Source organism: Electrophorus electricus, chromosome 22 (genome assembly GCF_041902795.1).
Source record: "Electrophorus electricus isolate QZ-2024a chromosome 22, ASM4190279v1, whole genome shotgun sequence".
Classification (NCBI taxonomy): domain Eukaryota; kingdom Metazoa; phylum Chordata; class Actinopteri; order Gymnotiformes; family Gymnotidae; genus Electrophorus; species Electrophorus electricus.
In genome coordinates this window covers 2,009,224-2,036,861 of record NC_137518.1, presented here as the reverse complement: position 1 = coordinate 2,036,861, position 27,638 = coordinate 2,009,224, and the positions used below count along the sequence as shown (strand labels likewise).

Sequence of the window (27,638 nt, the reverse complement as noted above, 5' to 3'; positions counted from 1 at the left end):
AACACCACCAATTAAAAAACCTCCCCGGTGTCCCAGTGGCTAGTGAATTCCGATTTATATCCGCAAACCTGCTGCGTTCCGTATTTCAACTTAAATCCCTCGTTATGAGCCTTTGCCGAGTTGCGTTGGATCGTGACATTTTCTGTTCTATCAAGGGATTCCTCAAATAGAAATGAGTTGGTTGTCCTCTGTGAAATATCAGCCATGTTCTTTGTTGTACTTGGCCTATGTTATTAGAATGGTTCGAGTTTCAAAGGCAGGCTTGTCAACCAAAAGGAAAACAACCTTCCCTGAAGTAGTATCATATATATGTTAATATGTTAACAAAATGTACATTTTAAATGAATGATTCAATACTGTTCCCTGATGTACAACATTTTATTTAGCAGGAGAACATCAATTAACGTTTATATGTAACACTGTCAACAATTTGATGGATCATGCATTCTTTTCAATTAGCCAGATGTGGCCTGTAGGCTATTGTCCATACAGTGACAGTTCATTAGACGTGTAAGTCACTCTTAAGGTTTGATTGAATGAATTAGTCGAGGTTAGTCAGCTCCGTAGGGAAGGAGGGTTGTTTCGGGGCTTCACTCCTGCCCTGAGGGGAATCCTCCCCTTTGTTTTGTGGCACGCGTCTACCAGATGGGTCCTGCCTACTCACTCAAGCTTGCTGTGGCAGGTGTGACCTTTGGCCTCTGATTTCCGTTAGCCCTCGGCTGAGTAATACCGTGCTGGGGCTTCGGGTCCTAGAGGAGCTAGCCTCACGATTCCGCCCGCGTAGTGGATATTGGAGCTTGGACGCATTGTGGATTTATGTCTGTGCACAAATCGTAATCCGCTGCGTTAGTGCACGTTATGAAAAGAGAACCAGAGAGAACCAGCGGGGCTCATTATGAAATGCCTCTCTCATCAGATGTGGTAAAATTTCCCTGCGTGTTGCAATTGACATCATTACTTTTTAGATTTAAGTAATACCCACTGTGATGGTGCACAATGTCATTGCTCCTGAAAGCCTCTCTCTCTCTCTCTCTCTCTCTCTCTACCTCTCTCTCTCTACCTCTCTCTCTCGCTCTACCTCTCTCTCTCGCTCTACCTCTCTCTCTACCTCTCTCGCTCTCATGCTTTATAGGGTATTTTACAATTCGCAGCAGGTCCTGGAGCAATTCCTTTTTGCCAGTCTACTCAGCCAGTGCACGCCTGGGTGTGATCCATCACAGTCTGGGCGTCCCTAGCATCCAGCACAGTGCAGCATGCAGAGACAGTATTAAAAATACATTAGGAAAATGGAATCAGCTGCATGTAAGTCAGTGTGCTGGTCTCTTATTTCTTTCCTTTTTTAGGGCTGGGAGGTGACATGGCCAAATGCTAATATTATTCTTGCAAGCATTTAGTGGTACTGATCACGCTGATTAGCGTGTGTGTAGTAGAGGGACAAATACAAACTCTGAGGGAGATTTATGTGCAAGAAAGGCAGGTCAAACCTGTGTGTGTGTGTGTGTGTGTGTGTGTGTGTGTGTGTGTGTGTGTGTGGGAGAGAGCGAGAGAGAGTAAATGCCCTTCCTGTAACTTAAAAAAAAAAAAATTGGGCGTTAACAGACAGTGTATGAATGAGAGTGATGCATCAGAAAGGAACACAAGACGTGCTAGAAAATTAATAAGCAGACGGAGAGAGAGAGAGCGCAGAAGAAGGTTGTCGGCTGTGCAGGTGGAGTGCGTGGCAGTCCCTAGACGGCCATATCGGCACGCGTTACTTCTCAGCACGGATGACATGCGGGTACGCGTCGCTCCGCCGTGCAGTCTGTGTTGCAGTTCCTGCACTGCCCAAGGTCCTCACGACTCAATGACAAACCCTGTACCGCTCAGACCTCCCAGACGGGGAGGGGAACTGGCCGTGCGCACTCGCAGGCTTGTGGGTAGTCACCTTTAAACACCCCAGTGCCTGGAGACCAAGGGATCCTGGAAGGGAAAAATAAGCTTTTAAGCCAATTTAATTCCATGGTGGGAAAGATTGTGGTCTGTATCTTCCTTTGCTGTAAAGGGCAACAGGAGATGGGTTCTGTTCGACCTTCTCCACGCCTCAGTGGTCTTTTGGCCATCGAAAGGGTCAACGGCTCAAATGTACTTCTGCCTATGTGCAATAAGAAAATCGATGAGTCACTGTAGAAGTTTAATTAGGATACTGAAGTCAAAAAAGCACAAATTCAGTTTTGTTCCCCAGGGTGAAGTGTAGAATAGCTAACAGACTACACAAAGACCAGCCACCCACTAAAGTAAACTTCATTAAAGTACTGAACAGAAAAAAATATGCACTCCACTTTAGAGTGAGAGACCATTCACGTCTGCTTCTCCATCTAGAGGGGCTTCTATTGCTAAAGCCAACCTTGGCAAATGGCTCTTCTGTATCTTCAAATAACGAGCAGCACCATAAATAAAACTTTGAAAAACAGGTAAACATTCACTACTGGGAAAAAAAAACAGCAATGTGCCAGGATAGGGCAGCCTGTAGAAAAAAAAAAGGCGGGGGGGGGCTTTCATTCTCCTCAGACACAAATTCATAAGTACAGTACAAGCAACATGTAGGTAAGAAGTGGACCTCTGACTGTTAACACACAGCGTATGGTCACCACCACGAGCAGTGGGCCAGACAGCCTGATCTATTGACCCACTCTCCTGTTATCTTGCAGTCAATGGGACGGAGGGTTGTAGGGCTGTGCTCAGTTCGACGTCTCTCTCGGGCTTAGACAGTGATGAAGTCTCCTTGGTCGCCGTCGGCAGTCTCGGGCTCCACGCAGCGCCCGCGTCTCCGCGTCACCCTCCGCTTGCGGTGGAACTTGGCGAAGCAGCGAAGACCTTCGCAAGAGAACGACAGCATTTCACGTCGCGTTCGATTTCAACCCGAGACCGAGCCGCGGACGCGCGGGCTTCGCGGCCAGGTTCGAGTCGTGCGAGTTTACGGCCAAACAGAAAAAGCCGCCAAGAGCCCCACAACAGGCTTATCTCCTTCTGGAGGAGGAAATAACAATGCCCACAATTCTTTAGCTCGCGGTACTGGGGGACAGGAATATGCCCGGTCCTCCTCAACAAGAACAAAAGGGAACTGTTATAGGAAGTAGATGCACGGGTGCTGTTACTGCAATGATGCCATTAACAGCGTCACACCCACCCTCTTCACACATGCAGTCATCGTAGCATTTGTTGTTCAGTCCGCGGTTGTGGGCCTCACACTCGTGCTGCCTGAGGTCACAGCAGGAGCCTATAAAGGTGTGGCAGAGGGAAAGGAAGCTTCAGAGATCGGCCGGCCGCAGGTTTCGGTCCAATCATGCCGGAAGGCCGCTGGCCGGTTTGTGCCGGTACTGACCAGAGAGGCAGTCGAGGTGATGGTCACACGGTTCGATGACATCAGCGCCGACTGTCCTGTTGCCACTGCTCAAGTTCTTGCTGCGTCGCTTGTCTGCTCCAATCAAATAAACAAACAAATAAACAATATGCAAAATACAAACAGTAATAAAAACAATATGGGAGTCCTGCTATATAGAAACGCTTTACAATGGTACCCAGTTTGATTCCTGTTACAGCTGGAACTGCATCCTCAGGTTCCCAAATCAATAGTGGATATTATAAAAGACGAATGTCTGCTTTCCTATTGCTGAGAACTGAAATTGCTTGTGTTAATTAAACATTTGTATTGATTTCTCCTGTGGGCTTGGAAAGGCAGGGGTGTACCCTTTTTCTTGGTGGATGGCCAGTTCTCCACAGGCCTCATATCTTCGTAGTCTGTCCAGTCAAACATAGCCATGTCCAATGTAGGCGACACCTCACCCTGACCTCGTCCATGGCCTGCCTTCTGGGTGCACATGCACACACGTACACGTACACGTACACACACACACACACACACACACACACACACACACATCTCTGTATAATACAAATCAGGTGGTTTCCACTTCATTATACAAGACCAGGCAATCATATGGGATCGAGCACTTATCGAAGTGTTAATTGAACACATGACTTAGTTCCTGAGAGCTGATATTGGATTTGTTATAGAGTTGTGAAAGCATGCCTTCCTTCTAAAGTGTCAGAAACGCTGCAGTTCCTACTTCACGGTTGGCACCCAGCAGAGAGAACTGGGCCCACTGTTGCTAAGTGTCATTCATGCTCTTGGTGTGCGTTCTACAACTCGTTCTATCCTTGCGTCATATCACCTGAGGCTCTGTCAGCTCTGTCATTTTTTTGGATGTTTACGTTCCCCACACTCACCCGTACTCAGTTCTGTGAAGTCTGCATGTGTGTGTGTGTGTTTACTAACACTAATGACAATTACACAGATTGGACTGAAAATGGCTTTAGAAGTAAGCCACTTTCAAACATTAATAGTACAAAATTAAGTATTCCCACAGTGAAAAGTAAATTAATACATGTATTTCTACAAGTTAAGGCAGCAAAGTTAGCCTATAAACCCAGCAGACAAACCTTTGCTTATGTCTCATTTAAGACAGTTGTGATTTTGTATTTTTTTTTCCACTGAAAAAACCTGAAATGATTCACTTCGAGATTCTCCGTTTCCCCTGCAGCTTACACTCATCATCGGCCCTCTGTGACGTCCCTCAGAGCCAGCTGCAGTTGTGGGCAGTGAGATTCATTACAAAACGAACTGCGGTTCACCAGGCTCTTAATCTGAGTGCTGGCACTGACCGAAGCTTAATTAAGAGGACCTCGGGTGAATTCACGGCACTGATGCCAGATCCGTGCAAGCACACGACGTCTACCGGGAGCACAAGTCTGACAGTTCTCTCACGCCAGGGGAGAGGGCATGCTTTTGTTACCCAACAGGCTGTGCACCAAGTCACCACGCACACCCGCCCATTCAGCCAGCACTGCTAAAGACACGCACGCACAGCCGCACCCAGCCGTCCACTCAAACACAGTGTTTGGTGCGGCGTGTGCGCGTCTGCCTGTGCTCACAAGCTCACTGCACAGCCAAACAGGATCCTCATTCTGAATACACGAACGGCAACGACGGGACTCCAAAAACAACACGGTCGGTAGTCTGTGTACAAAAAAAAAAGGGAGGGGGGGCGTGTTTGAGAAAGAGCCAGCAAAAGAGGAAGAGGAGAACAGATGGAGGTGGGGGGTGGTGGTAAAACAACACCTCCCTCCTGCCCTGCTGACACAGTGCACCTCCCCTGTACATACATACACACATACACACACACAACCTTACACACACACAAGCGCCCCCACCCCCTACCCTACCCAGCATTCACTGGGGGAGCGGGGTAATTTGGCTCATGTAATAAGAAGCGAGAGATCCTCCCACAGGCCCACCCCATACGCACCATATACTGTCATACAGAAACAAGGATTGGACCAAATAAACCTGTCACATCTAGTCCCATGTGTGTAGTGCACCTGCAGTGAAGGAACAGCAGGAGGATCTATACGTGAGGTGTGAGCTGTGCGTCTGTACCACACACTCCAGTGGACAACAGCATCCGCCTTCTCACAACACATATATCACGCAACGAACTGTAAATAAACTAAAAATCATTAAGAAAAAAAACAAACCCTAAATTAAAAAACGTGAACTTTTTTTTTTTTTTTTACAAGAGAGTATGGAGACGAGGGAATGCTATAAAATCATGGCTTTAAAAAGTCAATGAAACCAGGCAAACTGCCAAATTTGCCCAATTCTGTTCGTCAGACAAATGCACTGTTCTGTCCCACCCTCTGTTCTACAATAACACCACCATTCTGAGACTCGCGTCATGTGGAAAGCACAGATCTCAGTGGTGCGTTAAAAACAGGGATACAATCCCTCCACGAGCTCCAAAAAAAGCCCCAAAGTGAAGCTTTTAGAAACACCCGGAGCACAAAAGAGCTCTGTGTTCAAGGACACTTTGAGCTGAGCGGGATACCTGGGGTTTGGTGGCGGCCGGAGGGAGAGTTGGGGGATGCTCGTTGGTCGCTGTGGCAACCGGGATGCGAGAGGTGGGGGAGGGCACTGCGGCGGGTGTGGCTGCGTCATGATTGGGTGAGAGGGTGTAGGGGTTAAAATCCAGCCTGCCCACGCCCTTCATCAGAGATCCTAACCCTGTATTAGGGTCAGGAGCGGCGAGAGAGAGAGAGAGAGAGAGAGAGGGAAAAGTAAAAACACTCATAATAGTAAAAATGCTCATAGCTATTGCCATTGTGAAGAGATCTGCATGCATGATTGAATTTATTCAATAAATCAATATATCAGGCCTGGAGCCAATACCTTTTCGCCTGTCAATCCAGCCCTATAACATGTGATCATTAATCCTAATGAATTCGTTAATCAATATATAAGACCCATCTGTACAGGCACCTTTCTCATGCATCTTGTCCCTGCGGCCGTGTCGCCTGTGCTCAAGCTGGTGCCCGTGTCTCTTGCCGTTGCGTGGAAACCCTCCCCCCGGAGGGTACTTGTCCTTCGTGTGCGAGGCGCCCCTGAACCCACTGCGACCTCCCTCCCTCGCCCTCGCGCTCGCGCTCTCCCCGGGACCCATCTCCAGCCGCACGGGGCTCAGGCCATCCAGGCCCGGGGCATCGTCCTCAGGCCGGAGGGGTGGGCGCGAGAGCAGGCCGGCGTGGAGCCTCTGCACCCCAGGCTCCTGCAGGGCGTGGCTGCGGACAGCGGGTTCGTGCCTCAGTCCCCGCCGGGTGTCCGACCGCAGCTTCTCACCGCTTTGTGAGGAAGGGTTGGAGGAAGTGAACAGCAAGGCCAAACACAGGCACCATCCGGGCTTCATTTTCACACAGAGCGCCTCCTGTTGGTCACATAGATGAACACGGGGAGCCAAATGAGGTGCTAAAAGAGACATGGCAAGTGGGTAGACCTCTACAACTTATCCAGAATGCAGCAGCACGACCGGTCTTCAATTTTCCGAAGTTCAAACATGTTACCCCACTGATGCCTTCATTGTCTCCCAGTAGCTGCACGTATCAGATTTAAAACCTTGATGCTTGCCTACAAAGCCAAAAATGGACCAGCTTCTCATACATGAAGTCAATGGTCAAAGCCCGATGCGTACCTCGAGTACTTCGAACCTCAAGTACGGCTCGGCATGAAATACCGTGTTTCAGGTCTTATGGACGACAAGCATCGAGACTATGCTCCAACGCTCCAAGATGGTGGAATGAACTCCCACTTGCTATCCAGACAGCAGTCTTCAAACGGAGACTGAAGATCCATCTATTTGCATAATATTTAAAGGACAACCGACCCTGCTCCCATATTGACTAAGTAAATTATTACTTATAGTAGGGTACTGTTTGTTGTTTAACAAACACTTATTGTTTATTGCACTGATTGTTGTCTGAAATAGAGCTTATGCATTTTGTACTTCTAGGCATCAGCAGTGATCCCTGTATTCTACAGTATTCTAGTTCATTGATATGTTGGAGTCTAACCTACTGTACTGTACTAGGATATTCTATGAGTAAATGACAAAGCACTTTTTTAAGTCTCTCTGGATAAGAGCGTCTGCTAAATGCCGTAAATGTAAATGTAATGTGGGGTGAATCTGCTATTTTAACACCACTGTATAAGCAATCAACAGCAATCCAAAACTCCAAAATCAACTGAGGTTCAGAATTGTGCCCTCAGACTTTATTTAGGCCATAATTGTACTCACCAAAATCCCGGGCCCTGTTTCCCAGCCTACCGTTTAACGATGATCTCAGTATTATGATGACTAACAAACTTGGCCCTAAATAATGCTGTCAAACTTGTCAAGTGCTTTTCACCAACACAATCCTTGCCAAGATTTTAGAACACTTATTGTGCTTCTATTACACGGGGGAGGGGCAACTTAGCAATGTCTTTTGGGTATTGTGTCTGCTACAATCACTCCCTGGGAGAAGAGATGAAGGATATGACTGGCTGGTAGGAGTGGTGGAGGACATGACTGTATAATTAATGGTGGAGGAGGACATGGCTGATTGGTAGGAGTGGTGGAGGACATGACTGTATAATTAATGGTGGACGAGGACATGGCTGATTGGTAGGAGTGGTGGAGGACATGACTGTATAATTAATGGTGGAGGAGGACATGGCTGATTGGTAGGAGTGGTGGAGGACATGACTGTATAATTAATGGTGGAGGAGGACATGGCTGATTGGTAGGAGTGGTGGAGGACATGACTGTATAATTAATGGTGGAGGAGGACATGGCTGATTGGTAGGAGTGGTGGAGGACATGACTGTATAATTAATGGTGGACGAGGACATGGCTGATTGGTAGGAGTGGTGGAGGACATGACTGTATAATTAATGGTGGACGAGGACATGGCTGATTGGTAGGAGTGGTGGAGGATATGACTATGATTGGTAGTAGTGGATGAGTAGTTACGGTATGATTAATAGTGATATAGGATATGAATGCATGCTTTCGGGGCAACCGACTAGCACAGAGCAGAAGGGTGGGAACCAATGGAATATATGACGCCAATCTCTTACCCCTACCATCTTTTAATTGGTACTGCAAAGCTGCGGGTCACATTAGCTTTAGGTTCTGAATATCAGCCATCTTCCTAAAGACACATTTAATGAGAAACAGATCCCAGTGATGGCAGAGGCACTAAAAAAGATGTGACACGTGATGGGCCATTACTGGGCCATTATTCAGAAGCACAGAGGGCAACATGAATGCTGCCCAGTCTTTAGTAATGCACTTGAGATGAGCTGGTGGATCTAGGTCAGGCCTCACATGTTGTCCAGGCTGGATAAGTGTGGTGAAATGGTCACAAGGAGAGGGAAGGAGGCTAGAAGAGAGGGGATCGTACTACCAGAAGGTAACACAGCAGATGTTGAGGACAGCTACAAGTGCCTTGGAATCCCACAGGCAAACGGGAATTATGAAGAGGCCACAAGGAAAGGCAGGGTTGAAAGACAGCACGGAGGCACTAATCCTGGTATCACAGCAACAAGCTCTGAACACAAGATCAATGGAGGCAGATATCTACCACACCAGGCAGGACTCCAGATGCAGGCCTTGCCCCTTAGACAATCCAGCACATAACAGTGGGACTGCAAGATGCTAATAGGCAGAGCATACGTGGAACACCAGAATTAAGTAGCAGGCATAGTACACAGAAACCGAATACAGGCTGGAAGTTCTAAGGTCAAAGTGGGATACACCCTCAAAGGTGGTGGAGAATCACCAAGCTGAGATCCTGTGGAATGTCCAGATGTGAAACTGGATGGCTAACCAACCAGACATAGAGGCTAGAAGAGCTAGAAAAGATGTGGAAGGTGAAGGCACCAGTGGTTCCTGTGGTAAACAGAGCACTAGTTGTTGTGGCCTCCACACTGGGCTCCAGCACATCCCAGGAACAACATCCGAGATCTCCATCCAGAAGAGTGCAGTCCTGGGACCAGCTAAGATACTACACAGGACCCTCAAGCTCTGAGATTGAAGGAAATAGAGGGTGAGTGAGGAATTTATATATATATATATATATATATATATTTATATATATATATATATATATATATATATATATATATATATTTATATATATATATATATATATATATATATATATATATATATATATATATATATAAATAAACAGCCCTCTGTGTAAGTGTGTGTAGGCAACCAAAGGCATTTATTGAGGAATATTTAAGCAAAAGATAAGTGGAGGAAATTGCATATGAGAAAGGAGACGTGAACGGTGCCAGGGGAAATTTGTAGTGCTATTGTAGGAGCTCCTTCTGGGAATTCAAGCTGACCACTTCCATTTGTCTTCTGGCAGCTGTGTACCTTTCACAGCCATACAGAGTGGATTTAGGCTGCTCCGTACATCTTCCCAAAGAGGACAGTCACAGTTATCACAGCTCCACAAAAATGAATGGTGAGGCCTCAGCATGACACAGACTTAGAAAAGTAATTATGGGAACACATAGCATCTTTGCATGAAAGAGCACCCCAAAGCCAGTGTTACCTTTTTGAGAGGCTCTCAGTTCTGACAATGCCTATGCACACACGGAGCCACACTGGGACACGCCCATTGGTGCGCACAGCTCGCGCTCGCAGGGAAAAGCCACAACGCCTCGAAGCAAAGAACAGAGGGCGCTCTCTCTGCCTCCGGCAAGCCCGCGCAAAGCCTGCGGTGGTGCATCGCAGACCATGGTGGGCCTTTCAGATCATGCCAAGCAGGTGGCGCTTTGAAAACAGGTCAATGCCTGAAGCAAAGCGCCACAGAGTCCGCTGGGGAGGGGTTTGGAGAAGGTGGCTGTAACCGCCCCACTGAACATGGCAGGATGTCCCATGGCCTGGATCGCAGGCTCGTAAACAAAAGCTACCGTGAGCACATATAACATCTGCTACAGCAGAGTAGAGGCATGTGGAGGCCAGGCAGCATTCAGCAATGCTTTCGGCATGATATGACCGAGGGATGGTCTGATTGATGTTTATATATATATATATATATATATATATATATACATATATATATAGGTAGTGAAAACACTGAAAGAAGCGAAAGAACACAAGGTTTCCAGACAAACAAGACATTTCGGCCAGAAACAAATTGCTTGTGAAGTTCTAGGATGTGAAACCGGTGTGGTAGAAAAAGTAGATGTTTAAATCATGAAGTTCTGAGAGTGTAATGGTTAGCATGCTGGACTTTGATGCCAGTGATCTCAGTTCAACTCTCCGTAGACCCTATCCTGGGCAGTGATGGCTCAGTGGTTCATGTACTTGACTAGTAATCAGAAAGTTGCCAGTTCAAACCCCAACGCTGTCAAAATACAACAGTTGGGCCCTTGAGCAAGGCCCTTAACTCTCAATTGATCAAGTTGCGTTCAGCCATAACTGTTGGTTTGGATAAAAATGTCAGCTAAATGTGTAGCTCTTTTCTTTGATTTTCCGTACTTAGTTTTTCTAATATAAACTGCATCCACCTCCAAGCACTTTACTTGCACAGCTGATGAAGGACCTCTGTCCCAAACATCCTGTTTCTTTGGAAACCTTGTGCACTTCACTGTGATTCTGAACATCTTTACATATTTTACTACAGTACACTGCAGTTGCTCACCTGGAATCTTCTTCAGATTTATATATGGTTGAGAATTTGACAGATTTGTGAAGGTTTATTCATAATTCAGTATTCAGTAATTCAGAAATTAATAATTCAGTTAATATCTGTTGAACTTGAACACTTGGCTCCATCAAAGGAGAAGTAAACAGGCAGAAATGCAGCCTTTATCACTGGTTAGTCCATCATAAATGAACGTTTTGCTTGGAGGCCATCGCTCAGCTTCGCTCTCTTATGCGTGTGTCTAATTAGCCTGTTCTATACCTGCCACACAAAGACAGGAAAGGCAAGTACCCTAACCTCCATCTCCCCTGAGATCGACCCACTTAACCACTCATTGTATGTCCATGTGTCAGTGCAAATGAAATTTGCAGGGCGAGCGTATCTCTCTGAAAGATCAAAACAATACTCGCAGCACAAAAGAGTTCTCCACAAAACTATGAAAGCTAGGAAAACCGTTCCCAGCTCACCTTTGGAGATTTACTTGTGTCTTATTTCACAGCAGGCAGCCAACGATTTCGTGTGTTATTCAACAAAGCGAGACGGCAGCAGGGGGTCGGATGGGATTGCTGGGAAATTCAGCAAAGAGGGAGAAACAAGGACTCAGGAAGTCGGTCTGCTCCAATGAAATAATTAGGCTTCAGTTGTAATTGCTCAGCACGCTGGTAGAGCATCCATTACATTCTTTCTCTGAGGTTACTGAAAGCAACACTTTAAGAGGAGCCTGTGTGACCCGTGAACTCGGGGCCATCTACAGAGGCTCCAGAGCCTTGGAATGCATCGCAGCTTAAGGCGCGGTGTGATGCGGCCACGCCTCCACCTTCCAAGGGCGGCTATGTCTGTGCCTCCGCCCGCCTTCTGCTGTAGCCTACTGTTTCTATATGCCACTGGCAAATAAGATCGGAGAAATGAACGTCAAATTACAAAGAAAAATAAACAAACAGAATAATTGTAATCTTTTGGAAAAATGGGATAATAAAATATTCTCCTTCTCTTTCAGTTCTGTGCTCTCTTCTGACCACCCTCTGTAGTACAATGATATATTTTCCACACTGCTAACTGATCTTCTTGAAGGGGAAAAGAACCCAGAATAGCATGACACGGTTAAGATTAATGCTTATCAGTTTAATATTTATCAGACTGCAAATTTCAGCTAAATTCTCATTAACCTACAAGCAGCTGGTCCCCCAAAACCGAGCTTTAAGCACACGGAGGGTCCAAAAATGAAGTCGGGGGGGGGATCTTAAAGCAGATCCCCCACCAACATCACAGCTTTGAGAGAAATAAAACATTAAAGAACTGGACGGAGGGCAGATTTTGCTGCATGAGAGTCGCCTTGTCAGTGAGATAAAGAGGCAAAGTGCTCGGCAGAGTGCCAGTCACACGGTGAACAGATTAGCCACGGTCAAGAGACAAGCCTGACAAATCTGGCACAACCAGAACAAAGGCAAAACAGAGAGCTCCAACAAAACTGAGACAGAAGACAGAAATGAGTGAGACATTGAAAATTCACTCCTACAGGACGTCAGAGGAATTTCCATGTTTCCATTAGCGAACTGGTTTAAACGATTTCTGCACTGTGAGCGTAACTTTTGTGAATCTCCTCAAGAGTTATTTAGTCGGCTTCTGCAAACCATAGATGATCTGAGCCAGACACGGACGTGAGAGAATAAGCACATCTGAATACGAGGCACGATCGGGAAACAGAGCTGTTGTCTCCTCTCAGACAATATCAGGGATTTCACACCCCTTGCTGCTACTTTTGGCAGCTTCAAATGTGTCTAAGACTCGAAACCCAGTGGCGCAGCTTAGGTGTCAAAACTGCCATAAGGAGAGCCCATCTGCTGCCAAGTGCTCAGAAGAGAGAGAGGAAGAGAGAGAGAGAGAGAGAGAGAGAGAGAGAGAGAGAAAAAGAAGCTGCAGTAGGTATAACAGATGTGGAGTGCAATCAGTTGTCACTGTTTCCCAGTAGCACGACTGGACTGTACTGGTCTTCCCATGATGTGGGCCCTAATCATTTGACTGAGAGCCCTGGCAGATTGCTTCAGACTCTCCCAGCAGAGGAACACACACACACACACACACACGACCATAAATACAGGACTCTGTATCTGAACAAAGGAAGTTTTGCTGCCTGGCTAAATGGTCAGAAAACTGAAGAGTGACAGAACATCCACTTTCTGGACCAGACGAGCACAAGCCTCTTCACTGATTCCCGAGTCCGAGTGTCTCATTCATGCTTATTGATGCTTCGTCTGACCTTCAACGTCTTCTGGAATGTTAAACTTCCCCTCCGAGACTGAGGCTTTCAGCTAAGGAAATAAATTGACCTGAAGGATCAATGCATGAAGCATCTGGGAAATAATCCCAGACCAGTGGAGCCCTCTCCCTTTGTTCCAGCAGACAGTCCTGGACCCGCGTCATGACTTTTGCATGCCAGTTTCCCACCGCCAAAGAATTATTTCAGAGAAAAATTCAGAAACTTTCTGACATGTCCAGACAGGGTCCTGGACACTTTTACTGGCATCGCTCTTGGAGGGAAGGCAAGCTGCGCCCGTGACTAAGATAAATGCGTGGCGGCCAAAATTAACCCTGGCACCGGCTGATGTGATCATAGACTGGCAATAGACTGTAAAACTGTACACTGCGATCATAGACTGTACAATACAGACGCTTACTAAACCCAGCGCGGACAACTCACTACTGGCGCCGGCTAAGAGTTTCCGCAAAACAAGTGGGTGCGTGAAAAGCCATATGTAATGTCAGTTATATTTGCATGAAGTTGATAACGTTCCGCAGAGATTAGCGCTGATTACGCTGGCGTGTAATGAACGCTGCGTTTGGAAAGCAAGAGCGTCTTATCCAAATTCACCTGTAATTGCGGGATATCACACCGGGAGACCGTTTCTAAACAAAGCGCTTCAAACACGCACGCAAGGTGTTGACCGCAGAAGAGCCATTGCGCGAGTAAGTATTTTATATCACATATACTCACTTTGTTGTTGTAAATGTTAAACGCAAACGCCTGTGTTCTGTAAAAATATCGCTAATGAATGAGAAAGACATGACATGACCGCGACCAGTGCAAGGGACACGCAATTAAAAATAAACAAGTTTAGGAAATCAACTTTAATGCAGTTCATAAGGTTCACGAAATCCTAAATATTAAAATGCCCGACAAAGTTCTTTAGCCTTTCTGCTTTCGCGCAAGCGGACAAAAGACACCGAGGGATGCAGGTATTCCTAAGAGCACATGCAAAAGCCCGTTTTCTACAAAACCCTGGAGATAACGAGTCATCTGCGAGCGCCAAAACATGATGAGCACGACCTCACCCGGGTTTTCTTCCTCCGTCTCGGGTCCAGGACACTGAGGAAGACTCTCGGCTGCTGAATGCGAGCACCGTCACAGCGCACTGCTGGAGGTAGCAAGGGTCCGAGCTGTAAGCGCGCTCCCCAGCGCGCGTCCGCAAGAACTGATGTCAGCGATGCTCGCAACAGGAGACCAGACGCGCAACCCCCCGCCCCAAAAAACCCAGTTACTTGCAAAATAAACCGCGGGATAATATTCATTATGGTGCAGGGCTTCGTTAATTAGCAGCTGAGATTCAGCACTATTTCGCTTGGATGCGAATTAATTTTGACTTCGGGACATGTTCCCAATGCAGTATAAAGTTAAGAACATATCCCAGATAGCAAAGAAGCGTTGAATCATCGTTATTAGGTTCAAAGCAGAACAGGCTAAATCAATGCTTATTTTCGTCAATTTGTAAGCTCTGATTTAAACATAAACCTGTATGAATGCTGATTAGCCTATATGATAATCTTTGTCAATACAATGCAGCCTACAATGGTATTTATATTTTAAAAGTAACCTCTTATTGTTACAAGTAGCTGATAATGAATAAATAAATAAGAAATAATAATAATAATAATAATAATAATAACAACAACAGCAGCAATGACTGAGCTAAACAATTGCAAGAACATTTATTTTCAAAAATGTTTTCTTTGTTCTTTTCTTCGTTCCTGGAGGAGGGTGTGGGATTCACAAACTACAAACACTCTAGTGACATCTAGCACAATAGAGACATTTTCCCAAGCCAGTAAAGCTAGAACATATATTGGCTGCATTTTCTAACTACAAAGAAGGGGACAGGATAGCGTTAAACTTCCAAACTAGGCTATACGATACAGTGAACAACACTACGCAGAGCAGTGGATTGTAGTTTGGGGCAGCGACTTTTAATCGCCGTTAGGTTCTGATGAGCAAATCAGGATGTATGGAGTTCTGTTTTGACCCCTTATGGCTAAAACACCTCGGCTTAGTTCTAAAACACCTGTTATTCTATAAGTTCACTAGACCATGTTCATCTTCTTAATCAGCAACCACACAAAATGTTTTATTGTATTTTACTGTCTATAGTAACCTTGTCTGGCAATAGGCCATAACCTTTATGTTACAAGTAAAAACGGACCCTTATGCTACAAATGAAACACGAGTCATTAATTTTTCCTTAAAGAAAACCATTTTAGCCAAAGAGTACATTTTAACGAAAACACATCGCCATAAGGTCAGCACAAGATCATTTTTCATTGTGTGTATAAAATGCCACTAGATTCCATCTATTGCAGCAGGGTCTTACAGCATGTATGGGAGGAACGATGAATCGCATAACCATGACACATTCATTCATGTGCACGTGGCCGTTGTACACAGGGGCAGGCCACGCACCAGTCTGCCCGTCCTGTGGCCTTCAGCAGCCAGAGCCTGTGCTCTTCATTTGAATGGCCCTCACAACGGTTTCAGAGGACAGGGATCTGGGAACATCCAATTTTATCTGTATATAAAATGGCTCCTTATGGATTATTCTCCACCTGTGAGGTTTCTCACTGTTCCATCCTGGATCAGCATCTTGTCTCCATTACACTGTTGCCGTGGCAGCAGACTGAAGAGAGAAAGGCACTGTCCAGCACAGAACCCTCATATCAGTTTCGCCTCTTCACTGAAATTAAGGGTTTTTCTCTGTGGAAAACCATGAATGGCTTTTTCATCATCTATCGTAGGAAAGGTATATTGTGTGTCAGTATGGGATGAAGAAGGTTAGCTAGTTAGGTAACTGCCATCATAGTTTATATTACAAATAGCTCAAGATAGATGAACCAACAACTGCAAACCAATTAGAAACTGGATTGACAAAAATTAAGTTTGGAAAGTCCAACTGAAAGAAAGAACAAAAAGGACAAGTGAAAACTTCAGTAACAGGAGCATGCGTCTCGTGATGTCAGTTTAACGCACAACAGCATTAGCCTACTATTTAACGACGTCATAATTTAAATGACCAATGCACACTGTTCTCCCAAATATTACCAAACACGTGGAGCATTGCTGCTTACCACAGGGCAGAAGAGTTGATGTTCAAAAACTCCTGGCTGACACCAGCGAGAGTAAGGCAACAACCTCAGTCATCTATTGTGCAGAGACTGTGTTTAAAAAAATGTTTTTACATTCATATCATTACTACAGGAAGTCACCAAGTTTCATGAAAAAAGGATGAGTAATATACAGAGGCTGAACCCTGAAATATGATAGAACAGATAACAGTGCGTTGATTAGCAGCAGGGGGTGCGACAGCTCACTAGCACGGGGGGTCTGAGAGATCTTGTCTGTGACTGCTTTATCAAGCGCTCCCTGTGTGGGGGTGAGGGGTCGCTGTACTCCACTCAGACTAAACCGCAAAACCAGCTCTGCACTCAGACCGCTGCTCAGCCTCTATCTGCTCTGGATGTCCTGCGGGCCCTGGCGCTTAGTGGTCACACCCATCACCTTCGACCTTTCAATCCACTGGCTTGTGGGCGAGTGAGTGAACCACACACACACATGCATGGGCATCTACTGACAGTGGAGGTGGGAAAATACATTTTGTATGTTGTTCCTTAAAATTTACCTGAATTGTCAGTTTAATTAACAATGCCTGGAGGCAACTGTTTGTGTTTAAATAATTAAAAATTTAAAGGTATAGGAATATAAAAAACCCCACAAGACATCTGCAGTGCTAAAAAACGAACCACAATAACGACATCTTAAACAAATGAGCTTAGTTTCTTCCTGCCCCCCAAAACCCAATGTATTAATATAGTCAATAAAAAAAAGACAAGTTGTTGTGTAAACACATTGTAAAATATATTTAACACTGAATAACATCTGATTGTCAAGGGAACATATATATTTATATTTGTTTTGTTTTTTCTTTTTTTGCTAAAATATTGTACATCTCAAACATTTGCCAATGTAAATTAACCCAACAATTATGTATACACATATTTACACATGATTTTACAAAATCTCATAAACTGAGGCTACAGTTAAAGCAAGACAATTTATGAACACAGGAGACAATAGCGACAACTTTGGTCTGAGAGAGCGAGCGAGCGTGAGAACACTGATTTTACACATTTTCAGATGGTACCTTCAGGACCTTTAAAGCCAAACTGAGGACTTTCTTACTTAAATGAACACATTCCACAGCAAACATCTGGTATAATGCCTTAGTTCACCCTAAGAGTACAGGGGTGAGTGTGTTCCCCAAAAGGCTAACTGGCATCAAAGCCTGTTTCATGTTTACAAAAAAGATTGAAGTTGAATTACAACCAAGAAGTGCGACACTGGCAGATACCAGTGACTCTTGTTAAATGACTGCAACTGATATTTATGATGATTTGGTAACAAAATTTCATAGATTGCTCCTCTGTTTTGTCAGCTGCCCTTAAAATAATATTCAGCTTGTCTTCCTCTTAAAACACCCACACCCATACAATAATGATACACCGTAGCAGAAACATTACAAGTGCCTGATTCTGTGCAATCAGATGTTCTGGTCTGATTTTATCCACATAACGCTACAAAAGTGTGAGCACAAGACCCGTTTGATGTTCAGCCATACACTGCCTTGAACACAAACACTTCTTTAGGGTAGACAAACATTTTCGAAAATGCGCCACACATGCACACACACACACACACACACACACGCGCGCGCGCACACACACACAGCAATGTTGTGCTCAACAACCTTGAAGTGGATTTTTTTTTTGTCCGTTTTAAAACAAGCAAAATTACCAGCACCAAACTGTCTTGAGTGCTGTGTTAAGAGCTGTAAAGCGCCAGACGGTGTTGGTTGACGACAATGTCGCTGCCACTCTAAAAGCAGTGTTCCCCTTCCTGATTAAAAACCTTTAAATCTAGTCCAGCATGGCTTCAGCGCGCCACACCATCTACCACACACGGACTCGGGTCATGACTCGGACTAGGTGTGTTCAACGACTCTGCACAGCATCCTGCCCACGTGTGGAAACAAAACAATGCCAAAGGCAGAAAAACTGCCTGCGTGCCACACTGCTGAAAGCAGCAGTTCAGTCAGAAATGCAGCAAAACAAAACCTCCATCGTTCACCAGCAGCTTCACGTAACTGGTGAAATACTGACACTTGGTGGTACTGCAGAGCTCCAACAGTCTGAAATCACCCAAAAAAATGACTTAAATGCATGAAGTGAAACTTTGCATCAGTAGCATCTCTGAATGGCAGCGAGAGATAAAATAATGCATACATATCTAACTACAACTTCTCTGGAGGCAATGAATACCGATTTCTCTTTTTTTCTCAGATTATTCGGATTTGTCACGGTGCATCTTCTTCTCAAACTGCTCAGCAGACTGACAGCGGCTCAAGGCACGTACACACTAGGCAAAGTTTTACCTATCGAAATCAAAAAGTAGCCCAGAAACGCTTGGTCTCTGGAGCAAAAATACTTCCCGCCACCATGCCCCACCAAAACCGCAGAGTAAGCGGAGGTGAGGGTCTAGTCCTGAAGCACCACGTCAGCAAAAAGGGTTCGAACGGAACTCAGTCGCGTGTATACTGGAGCCATGCTCACTGAAGCGCTGCGTAACGTGGAGAGCTACACAGGCCTCCAAAGACGTCCCGTTAATATTTAATGTTTTCATCAGTGTTTCTGTCAAAGCTGGTTTAATACTGAACGTTTGCTCATCACCAGCGGGTTTACCTAAGGTCGCGCAGCTCGTGGGCCAAACTTGAAATCTAACGTTACGCGAGTTATTTCATTCTTACCAGAATCTTATGGCGTGTCTTTCACTGGCAGAATCTGGCGCAAGAATAACTAAATTCAATCTCATCACCACCCACCCTCCCACCCACCCACACAGAACCCTGCTATCAAAATGTAATAACAGTGGTTATTTCAGAAGCACATTCAATTTCAGAGCAGGTACACACGTGACAACCATAGCCCACTTATTATTGATTTTAACTGAAAAACCAATTCCACCATCTCATATACAATCACATCAACCTCAGGAGAAGAACAGATATGCAGGAGTGGCTACATGCTCCCCAAGGCCGCTAGTGCTTACCATGGTAACCTCCCAACCGAGTTGAGAAAAAGTCCTTTAATGGTGCCCCTGGATTATGGAAGGAACCTCATACTTGAAGACTACACTGAAGATCTTGCCTCCAAGGCGGTCGGCCAGCCAGGAGTTCTTGATGACGGCCAGCTTCAGGCTCTCACAGCTCAAAGCCGCATAGTAGTTGGTGTGGATGGCGCGACCCATGCCCTCAATGACCACCAGGTCCGTGCCGCGCTCGCGCACCACCGTGGCCAGGACCTTGTCCAGCCGACTGGAGAAGGGGAGTGGTGTCTGAACGGGGTATTCGGCTTGGAGTGCAATTGTACTGAGAGACTCTTCAATGGTTAAAATCCCAGAGCAACATTCTTACCTCAAGTCTAAGCAGGGAGAACTGGAGCCGCTCTGAACCAACGTTAGCCTGTCCTCGCTCAGACTGGCCCTGGGAGCGAAAGGAAAAATAGACCATCAATAACATCACACGACACCCCGGAGCTCTGCTGCGAGGGCTGGGGTTAGGCGAGCAAGTGCATACTGAATGGCTGGATCCATGGCTGCTATTCTCTCAGTGAGGATCTGGAGCTCTCCGTTAGTCACGTCGTTCAGAGCAGGGCCCGAGTTGCTGGCGAGAACAACCTGAAAGGCAACACATCCGCATGCGTGACCGCGGGCAGTGGGGTGCGGCGGCGTGGCCATACACGGGGGGGGGGGGGGGTCTGAGCGTGGCATCTTACCTCTGTTCCTCTGCTGAGGAGTTCTCTCACAAAAGGGAAAACTCCCAGAATTATGTCCATCCCACTATTATCTACGAAAAACAACGCACATTTATGAGGGGGACCCTGCAAAAGAAAGCCAGCGTTTGCGTTCAATCACGACCCTGCCGAAGGACGCAGCACAGGAAACAGGACATGTGTGAAAGACAAGTCTCGTGCTAAGCAGGCCCAGCGGGTAATGTGCTGGTCTGAAGAAAGACTACAGGGCTGCAGGACAAGTGCTGCGTGACACACCACCTTCTCACCTTCAACCTCTCAATCCACTGGTTGTAGGTATCGACGAGCCAGGGTCGCTCTGGGGGGGGGAAACCGAGGCACAAAATAAAAACATGGCCTGCTTTGTTACTGCCTTTCACCAGTATTCCTTCACCACTATGTTTCACCAATAGTCTCTCCCCCTGTTAAACACCCTGTTAAGGATATAAAGTTTAAACTGAAGTCTGTAAGGCTCTAAGACCTAAAGGTCAAGGTTAAGGCTGTAAGTCTATGCACTCACATGCTACCAGCATGTCTTACTCAAGATTGACTAAGCATTCTACTTCCTCAAAAGTAAGCGTGACTGGTCGGGTGGGGAAGACCACATGACACTGGCCCGTAACTATTCTGTGTTAGTAGAGTGCATGGATCTCCTACACAAAACTCCTCCAAAAGTTCTCAATGGGTAGTCAGTTCAACCAACATATTGGCAGGAGTTTATGAAGTGTTGGGAGAGTTTTTTCTTTCTCTCTCTCTCTCACACACACACACACACACACACACACACACACACACACACACACACACACACACAACGAGAAATGTCAGATTTCCTACTTCGAACTACTGGCCCTGGTTCCTTGTAAAGAGATCTCAAACGTTTTGCATATCTTTTAATACAACATAGTGACTGAATATGGTTCTATGAAGCTAATAAATAAATAAATAAGAACAAAAAAGCCATCACTTCATGGATCTGGAGCAAAGTAAACATCCTGTACCTTGCAACTGCTGTTTTGCCTTTTCGAAGCCAAACTCCGGATCTGACTCAAGCACGCTGGGAAACAAAAAGTTTGGCGTATGAGAACATACTTTTCTTCGGCATCCAACACTGTGCGTCCCCCTGCCGTGCTCTTCCCCCGTGACTCACTCAGACACGGCCTTCGCTCCCCAGTCGAACACGTTACCGGCCAGAAGGCCTCGGACCAAAGCGATTTGCCTCTGCTCCCAGCTCAGCTCCTCCAGGGTCTTCAGGACCCTCTGATAAGACTTCAGCGCCAGGTCGTTCTCCTTCTGCTTGATCTACGGGCGCACACGCGCACACACACACCTTTTGAAGGCCTGAAGCTTATAGTTATATGAGGAAACTATTTCCAATAAGTACAAAAGCTATCCCGCCCCTCAATGCTTTTACAGTCTTTGATGGCTTTTTCCTTTCCCAGTACACCAGAGTGATAACCTACACTTTTTAAACTCTGATTATCTACACATACTGCAATAATAAAATGATTTTTAAAAACGAAACAAAAAGAAGCCAGAGGCATTAAGGCAAACCTTAGAATAGGGGTCAGGAAAGTTAAATTCATTCAAACAATGTTCTCGTGTGTCCAGCAGACTTCGAACAGTAAGGGATCCATAAGCACTTCAGAAAAGGGAAAAGAAACGAGAGAACGGTTAAATGGACGAGAAGGTAACGGAGAGATGTCAACATACCTTAGGTTAACCATTATGGCAATATTGCCTGTATGCTGAATGCCAGCGAGGAGCTGCAAGTAGGTCTTAATCAGGCATTCAAACCGCGTAACACACAACTCAAACAAGCCGCCCCAGGGTCTCGTTTCATCTCTAACCGAGCCAGTGAGACACAAATGAGTACAAAATGAGCGTGTGCCCCCATGTGCTTCGTTGTATTGTGAAATACACACACACAAACACATGCACTCATGCACACGCCAAATAGAATGAACGTGGTCACTGTTGAAGGCCGCAGGGCAGCGGTGAGACCGCGTTCCTTTGCGTGGGTGAGCAGAGCTTTCGAGGGTGAGGGCGTGGGCGTGTGTGTGTGTGTGTGGGTGTGTGTCAGGGCCGCGGGTGGGCTGCTCTCCTCACAAGGGCTGGTGCCGCAGCGTCTGCAGCTTGTCTCGATACTTCTGCCTGAACTTCTCGGCCCTCTCGGCTGCCTCCGGCTGGTCTTTCTGGCTGGCTATAGCTCTCTTCACCACCTATGAGCGCACAGCGCAGAAAGAACTCAAAACCCCCTACAACCTCCTTGCATACATATTTGGATTTATCTTGAACAATTAAAATCAATCAATCAATCAAACAAACAATCAAAAGAAATAAGGCAAACACCACAAGAGGTCAGGCCCATCCTGTTACTGCCCTTCTGTATTCCAGGCACATAAGACAGACAAAGTATGCTGAACCGTTCCCGTTTTTCCTTATCCTGTTCAGTTTTAAGTAGCCTGATATGCTTTGTAAACAAAAGTTCCAAAACCTGCAGATCTAATGTATATAAGCTAACACAAACTTTTTTAATGTACCATAAGGAAAATAAATAAAAATGTCAACAGATAAATAATCCCTAATAAACATACAGGGAAGGCTCACCCCATCCAGCGCCTCCTCAAAGCAGCAGAGCCAGTACTCTCTAGCCAGGGTGTCCTCCGTCAGGTCCACCGTGTCTGGGATGTAGGAGGAGGAGTCCTGGAGCAAGGGCAGGTTGACCAGCTGCCGCTCCAGACGGTCCATCTCCAGCATGTCGAACTGGAGCCGGGAGGGGAGAGAGGCCAAGGGTGGGGTGGGGTGAGGTGTGGTGGGGTGGGGGGCACACATAGGCAAGCCTGTAACTGTCAACCCGTCGGCAGGGGCAGCGCGGCACAACTGAGGGGCAATGCCGCTCCGAAAAGAGATGGACTACATCACGGGGCGGCCAGGATGGCAAATAATAAAAAAAGTTTTAAAAAGCCCGACACGTCTAGCATTAGTATGGGAAAACTGCGGTGCGGTGAGCGTGAGCTTTTGCAGCTGAGTAGGCAATATCTTGGTAGGTGAATACGCCCTGCCAGTACTCATCACAGGCAGTGAGGGCCACATCCACACCAAGCGCACTTCAGTTATTTATCGCTTGGCTCGGTTGGGCCGGTGGCCGTGTACATTACGCATCCGCTCTGGAATGCTGGGAATGAACTTAAATGTGATGAGTGGTGAAAAGAGAGAACGAGGGAATTAAGACATAATTATGACTCTATAATTAATGCCAAAAGCATATGCATAAATGCAACCCAAAAAAAAGCCAAAACAACGGAAGCCACAAATGAAGCTTGCAGAGCGGTACTTACAAGAAACTGATGAGAAAAGTTTAGGGAAAGAGGGAGAAGATGGATGAATAGAAAAGAAGTGAAATAAAAATGTTATGGGCAACCCAAAAAAAACCACGATTGGGTAAGTGAAGGTCAATCATCTCAAATCATATTTACAATGTAGAAAATGTTTGCCATGCATGTAAAAGGAAAACAAAGGTCTTTGCATGGCTACTGAAATGTGGTTCTCGGGCGGGGAGGGAGGTGGGGTGCTCACTGTTCCACTGCGTTCCCGCTGCATGGGATTCAGCTCGGGTGACACGCTCAGGAGCCCGGAGCTGCCAGCATAGTTCTCCCCCCAGCAGTACTGATTTGGATCTGAAGAGAAACGGGAGAACCACGGCTCTGACATCTACTGAGGCAACTCATAATCCGACGGCCTTGTGCCTCTGCCCAATACCACTACCTAGTGGCTTACCCTATATTTCACAGCAATTCTTATCCTTCGTTTTAGGATTTGTCAGCTTTATCCCATAGACTTATTTGAAAAATCTTACGCTAAACCTGTATTTAACGCATCAGAGAGAGCCACATACTGTCTTCTTCTGCACCCTTGAGAAAGGCGCCGATGGCACCCAAATAGCCCTCGTGTCTTAGAAACAAGGCTTGCACCTCTCCCTGCAAAGAAAAATACAACATGGCATTTAACGGTCCTCGAGTACGACAGCGTAACACATTAACTCTGCATCAGAGCGTCTCTATATGGAGCAACGCGTGCTGCTGTGCTTTCAGCGGTCAACATGCTGGTTATGCCTTCGATATCACACTGGACTGAAATGAGGCGAGTGGATACCTTGGTGAAGTAGTTGATGCTGTAGGTGATGGTGTGCATGGTGACTGGGTGTCCGCGAATGAAGAACCCGCCGAAGTACACCCTGCTGAGGTTGTGTAGCCTGGCGTACAGGCAAGCCAGCTGCCCGATATCATTACTGATCATGTGCAGCAGGCTCTTTGCCATGTCCTCTTTGGAGAACTCTGATCAGTTAGCACAGAGCACAAGTCAAACTCACCAACCATCTTTGCAGACAGAAAGGTCAGAGAAAGGCAAGGTCTATAAAGGTGCTCTAAGGTTTTTTTTTTTAAATTCCCAAAAGTACATACATTGCCAGGTGTCTCAAGTCCCTTACAGTAGGGTGGCAAATCACGTGTAACAAACAGCACACTACTAGGATGTTACGCTGCACACACCGTTATATGCTGCTATTTTTGTACATTCTTGTTCCAGACTTATGTTGTCTACTATCTGCAACTTCCCTGTGATATTTCTGAACCCGTAGCATACTGTCAGAAAAACAGCACTACATGGAAAAGGCAAGACCCTTTGCTCCAATTCTTAACAGGAATGTCAAAGAGGTCTGACACACAACTGGGTGAAAGGCCATCGGCTTTTTTTGGCAGCGGGAATGTAAAAAAACTGTTGCAAAAGTGTAGTTATTTGGTAACAAAGAATGAAAACAGCCACATCCAACACACACGCTTGAGGCTCGTATGGATCACCTTTCTCTGCTGTGGCAGACTTCCCAAAGCTGCTTGCTATGAGGTCACCAGTCAGTCCTAAGCATCCATATGCACCTCCATAGATGTCTTTAACCAGCATGTCCACACTGGTGTGCTGCCCTCTGGAGGCCAACTGCAAAAGCTCATCAAATCTCTGGTATTGTGGGAGGGAACTTGAATGAATAACTACTACAGTATGGAAAACTATGAACATGAAAATTAATCTGGGACTGGCATAGAATGGATGTGAGATCAAACAGACACAGTCAGCTTGCAATTTACCTTGGTTTTAGTGAGCAAAGCTCCAAGACCCCAAAATGTCCCACCACCAATAGAGCTTCCACCAATGCGCTCAAACCTGTCCTCCGCTTCAACCTTGAAAGATAGAATAAATGACTACTTTAGAATGCCTAAATCACTAAATGGAATTAGATAATCAAAGATGGATACAAAACACTGCAGGCTCAGGAAGTTACCTTCACTATCGAAACCCCGGAGCCGATGTTAACCAGCAGATAGGGGAAGATGTCTGGGTGTGTATTTTGGAAGCGGAACTCAGAGTCTCCATGCTTTGCGTACACAAAAACCTCATGAGGGATATTCTTCAGCACAAAATTACAGCCCTTGATAAGGCAAGACATCTCGTCCTCTTTATCCACCCTGCGAATCAACAAACATCAACCTAGATTGACCTGCCCCTGACGCGAGTTATCGCAGAACATCAACATGTCTAACAGCTTATCTACAGAGAGCTAATTTGTCAGTGTGCATGTTTAACTCCACTCACTTAAGTTTTAGCTTTTTCTCAATTAGGTCTTTAAACTTGTAAGCCCCTCCGCCTGTGGCTTTGATGACTTTGGTTTCTGTGTTGACCAGGTGGTCTTTAATGAAATCCAGGCAAGTTTCGATGTACGTATTCTCAAACTTGATGAAATGAAGACGAGCTGTAATCTCCTCCTGCACCGAGATCTCATACAGAGGCTCTCCATCACTCTCTTGCTACACCCCCAGAATTAGGGAAACAAGTCAGAACATAAATGAGGACACAACTGTCCTTACATTATCCTGCCTTAAACACAAACCAGTCTGTGACACGTGGACGTCTAATAACTACAGAAATGTGAGCTTCAGCGTGTATTGTACACAGAAGGACTTAAAGTACACCTTGACCAAGTACACCTTGACCACTTGTTAGTACAAAAAAGTACATCAATCTGATTTCCCCCCCAAAAAATCTACCCACAAAGGATGCCCCACCTCTCCCAGTGAAGCAGCTATACAGGCCTAGATCAACGCGGTCCAAAGCCATCACAACAGAAGCTTGAATGTAAGGTCATTTCCTTAACAGTGGAAGCACAAGCGCCTTACCTGAAAGCTTACCTTCGCTGCATGGTCAAAGGACCTTACTTTGGCAACTTTGTGCTGAACGGTGGAGTAATAAGCAAGCTTTGTCAAAGAACCACCTGTCAAAGAAATCCGCTGTTACTAGAGCACCCTCTGTGGGACTAAACGAAGCAATCTGCTGAGGGAATGTTTGCGGCCGACGTTAAAGGATGTTCAACAAAAGCCCCTTTCTGTTCCTTAATCGTTTAAGTAGCTAGCTATGCTAGCTAGCTAGCATAAATGACCCCAATACCACGGTCTGATGTGTCATAGCTAACTACACAACTCAGGAATCCATTTATCGGCTTTACCTGGACAAGATAGCCGGTTATTAACGACAACCTCGCCTACATTTGTCAATACTGTGCGTTTGTTTCAGTCAGCCAACATCTCTGCCTAGGAAACAACTCTCAGCTTTTCTCAGACAGCAACGACCCACCAGAGATGCACGCAAAAACATCTTATAAATGTTTCAAAAAACGTCACCGTTCAGTGCTCGTTAGTACCTATATCTATTGCGAACCTCTTGGCATTTTCCAAATTGCGAAAAATTTCGTCCGGTGGGAGTGTGATGCTTTTGTCCATGCTGTGAGAGCCTCGGACGGCCTCCACATACGTCGCCATCTTCCAGGCCTTGTTTTTGCACACAGCAACGGTCGAGAGAAGCTAGCCTCAACGTGCACATACGACTCCGACCTTCCAAAATAAAGGTCTCCCTCGTTCGCGTGAAATATGTAACACGGGTATTAGTAACGTCTGAACGCGTGAATGAAATAACATATGAACACGAGTTTATAATTCAGTGATACTGTAAAAATAACAACAAAATACTAAACTTATAGCCTAATATAGACTACGCGGTCCTAAAGATTCCTAAAGCTCCCTTTTACATGATAAATCACAATCATTGTATTCAATTATTAGCAACGTAATACAAATGTTATTATCATATAAAGTCGATGGATGAAATATATTGTTTCACTGTTTTTAGTGATTAAATTAAAATTATGATGGTTATGATAGTTGCATCTGCAAAGGGTAGAACTTTGTCCGCCTGCCTGATGGAAGTTAGTCTATATGAGAACTAACTTAACAAATACAACATAGATACGGATGTATTTTAAAAAATCTAAATCATAAGATAAGATAACATAA

General features: G+C 45.7%; 2 protein-coding genes across 8 annotated transcripts; both read right to left on the bottom strand.

The window, feature by feature from the left end:
* Positions 1–359: 359 nt before the first annotated feature.
* Positions 360–19,640, bottom strand: draxina (dorsal inhibitory axon guidance protein a). 3 transcript variants are annotated; one of them, XM_027024690.3, is made up of 7 exons: positions 19,502–19,640; positions 6,356–6,797; positions 5,925–6,100; positions 3,727–3,847; positions 3,362–3,454; positions 3,167–3,256; positions 360–2,853 (listed from the first exon to the last, which is right to left on the bottom strand). In XM_027024690.3, the coding sequence occupies exons 1-7, from the start codon at positions 19,502–19,504 to the stop codon at positions 2,741–2,743; spliced, it is 1,038 nt and encodes a 345-aa protein (XP_026880491.2). In that variant the 5' UTR covers positions 19,505–19,640; the 3' UTR covers positions 360–2,740. The 3 variants fall into 3 exon arrangements, with proteins under 3 accessions (XP_026880491.2, XP_026880482.2, XP_026880476.2); XM_027024681.3 differs by lacking the exon at positions 19,502–19,640 and adding an exon at positions 14,407–14,917 and having other exon boundaries at positions 3,727–3,844; XM_027024675.3 differs by lacking the exon at positions 19,502–19,640 and adding an exon at positions 14,407–14,914.
* pank4 (pantothenate kinase 4 (inactive)) lies at positions 17,230–27,146 on the bottom strand. Of its 5 annotated transcripts, none has more exons than XM_035520155.2 (19): positions 26,990–27,146; positions 26,469–26,563; positions 25,888–26,099; positions 25,577–25,760; positions 25,383–25,475; positions 25,101–25,254; positions 24,397–24,578; positions 24,140–24,221; positions 23,821–23,921; positions 22,852–23,007; positions 22,351–22,463; positions 21,796–21,883; positions 21,392–21,543; positions 21,243–21,298; positions 20,511–20,560; positions 20,227–20,331; positions 20,028–20,128; positions 19,866–19,934; positions 17,230–19,766 (listed from the first exon to the last, which is right to left on the bottom strand). In XM_035520155.2, the coding sequence occupies exons 1-19, from the start codon at positions 27,105–27,107 to the stop codon at positions 19,538–19,540; spliced, it is 2,340 nt and encodes a 779-aa protein (XP_035376048.1). In that variant the 5' UTR covers positions 27,108–27,146; the 3' UTR covers positions 17,230–19,537. The 5 variants fall into 5 exon arrangements, with proteins under 5 accessions (XP_035376048.1, XP_035376050.1, XP_081561881.1 ...); XM_035520157.2 differs by having other exon boundaries at positions 26,481–26,563; XM_081705755.1 differs by having other exon boundaries at positions 25,888–26,563; positions 26,795–27,132.
* Positions 27,147–27,638: the final 492 nt, after the last annotated feature.

Bases quoted from the DNA above. Each gene is read 5' to 3' on its own strand.
- draxina (XM_027024675.3), bottom strand. From the start codon at position 14,643: ATGAATATTATCCCGCGGTTTATTTTGCAAGTAACTGGGTTTTTTGGG. The intron at 6,101-6,355 runs GTGCCTGTACAG...ACCCTAATACAG, and splicing joins GGACAAGATGCATGAGAAAG to GGTTAGGATCTCTGATGAAG. The intron at 3,257-3,361 runs GTCAGTACCGGC...ACACCTTTATAG, and splicing joins TCACCTCGACTGCCTCTCTG to GCTCCTGCTGTGACCTCAGG.
- pank4 (XM_035520155.2), bottom strand. From the start codon at position 27,107: ATGGCGACGTATGTGGAGGCCGTCCGAGGCTCTCACAGCATGGACAAA. The intron at 23,008-23,820 runs GTGAGCACCCCA...TCCCGGCTCCAG, and splicing joins AGCGGGAACGCAGTGGAACA to TTCGACATGCTGGAGATGGA. The intron at 21,884-22,350 runs GTGAGGAGAGCA...CCTTTTCTGAAG, and splicing joins ACGCTGCGGCACCAGCCCTT to TGCTTATGGATCCCTTACTG.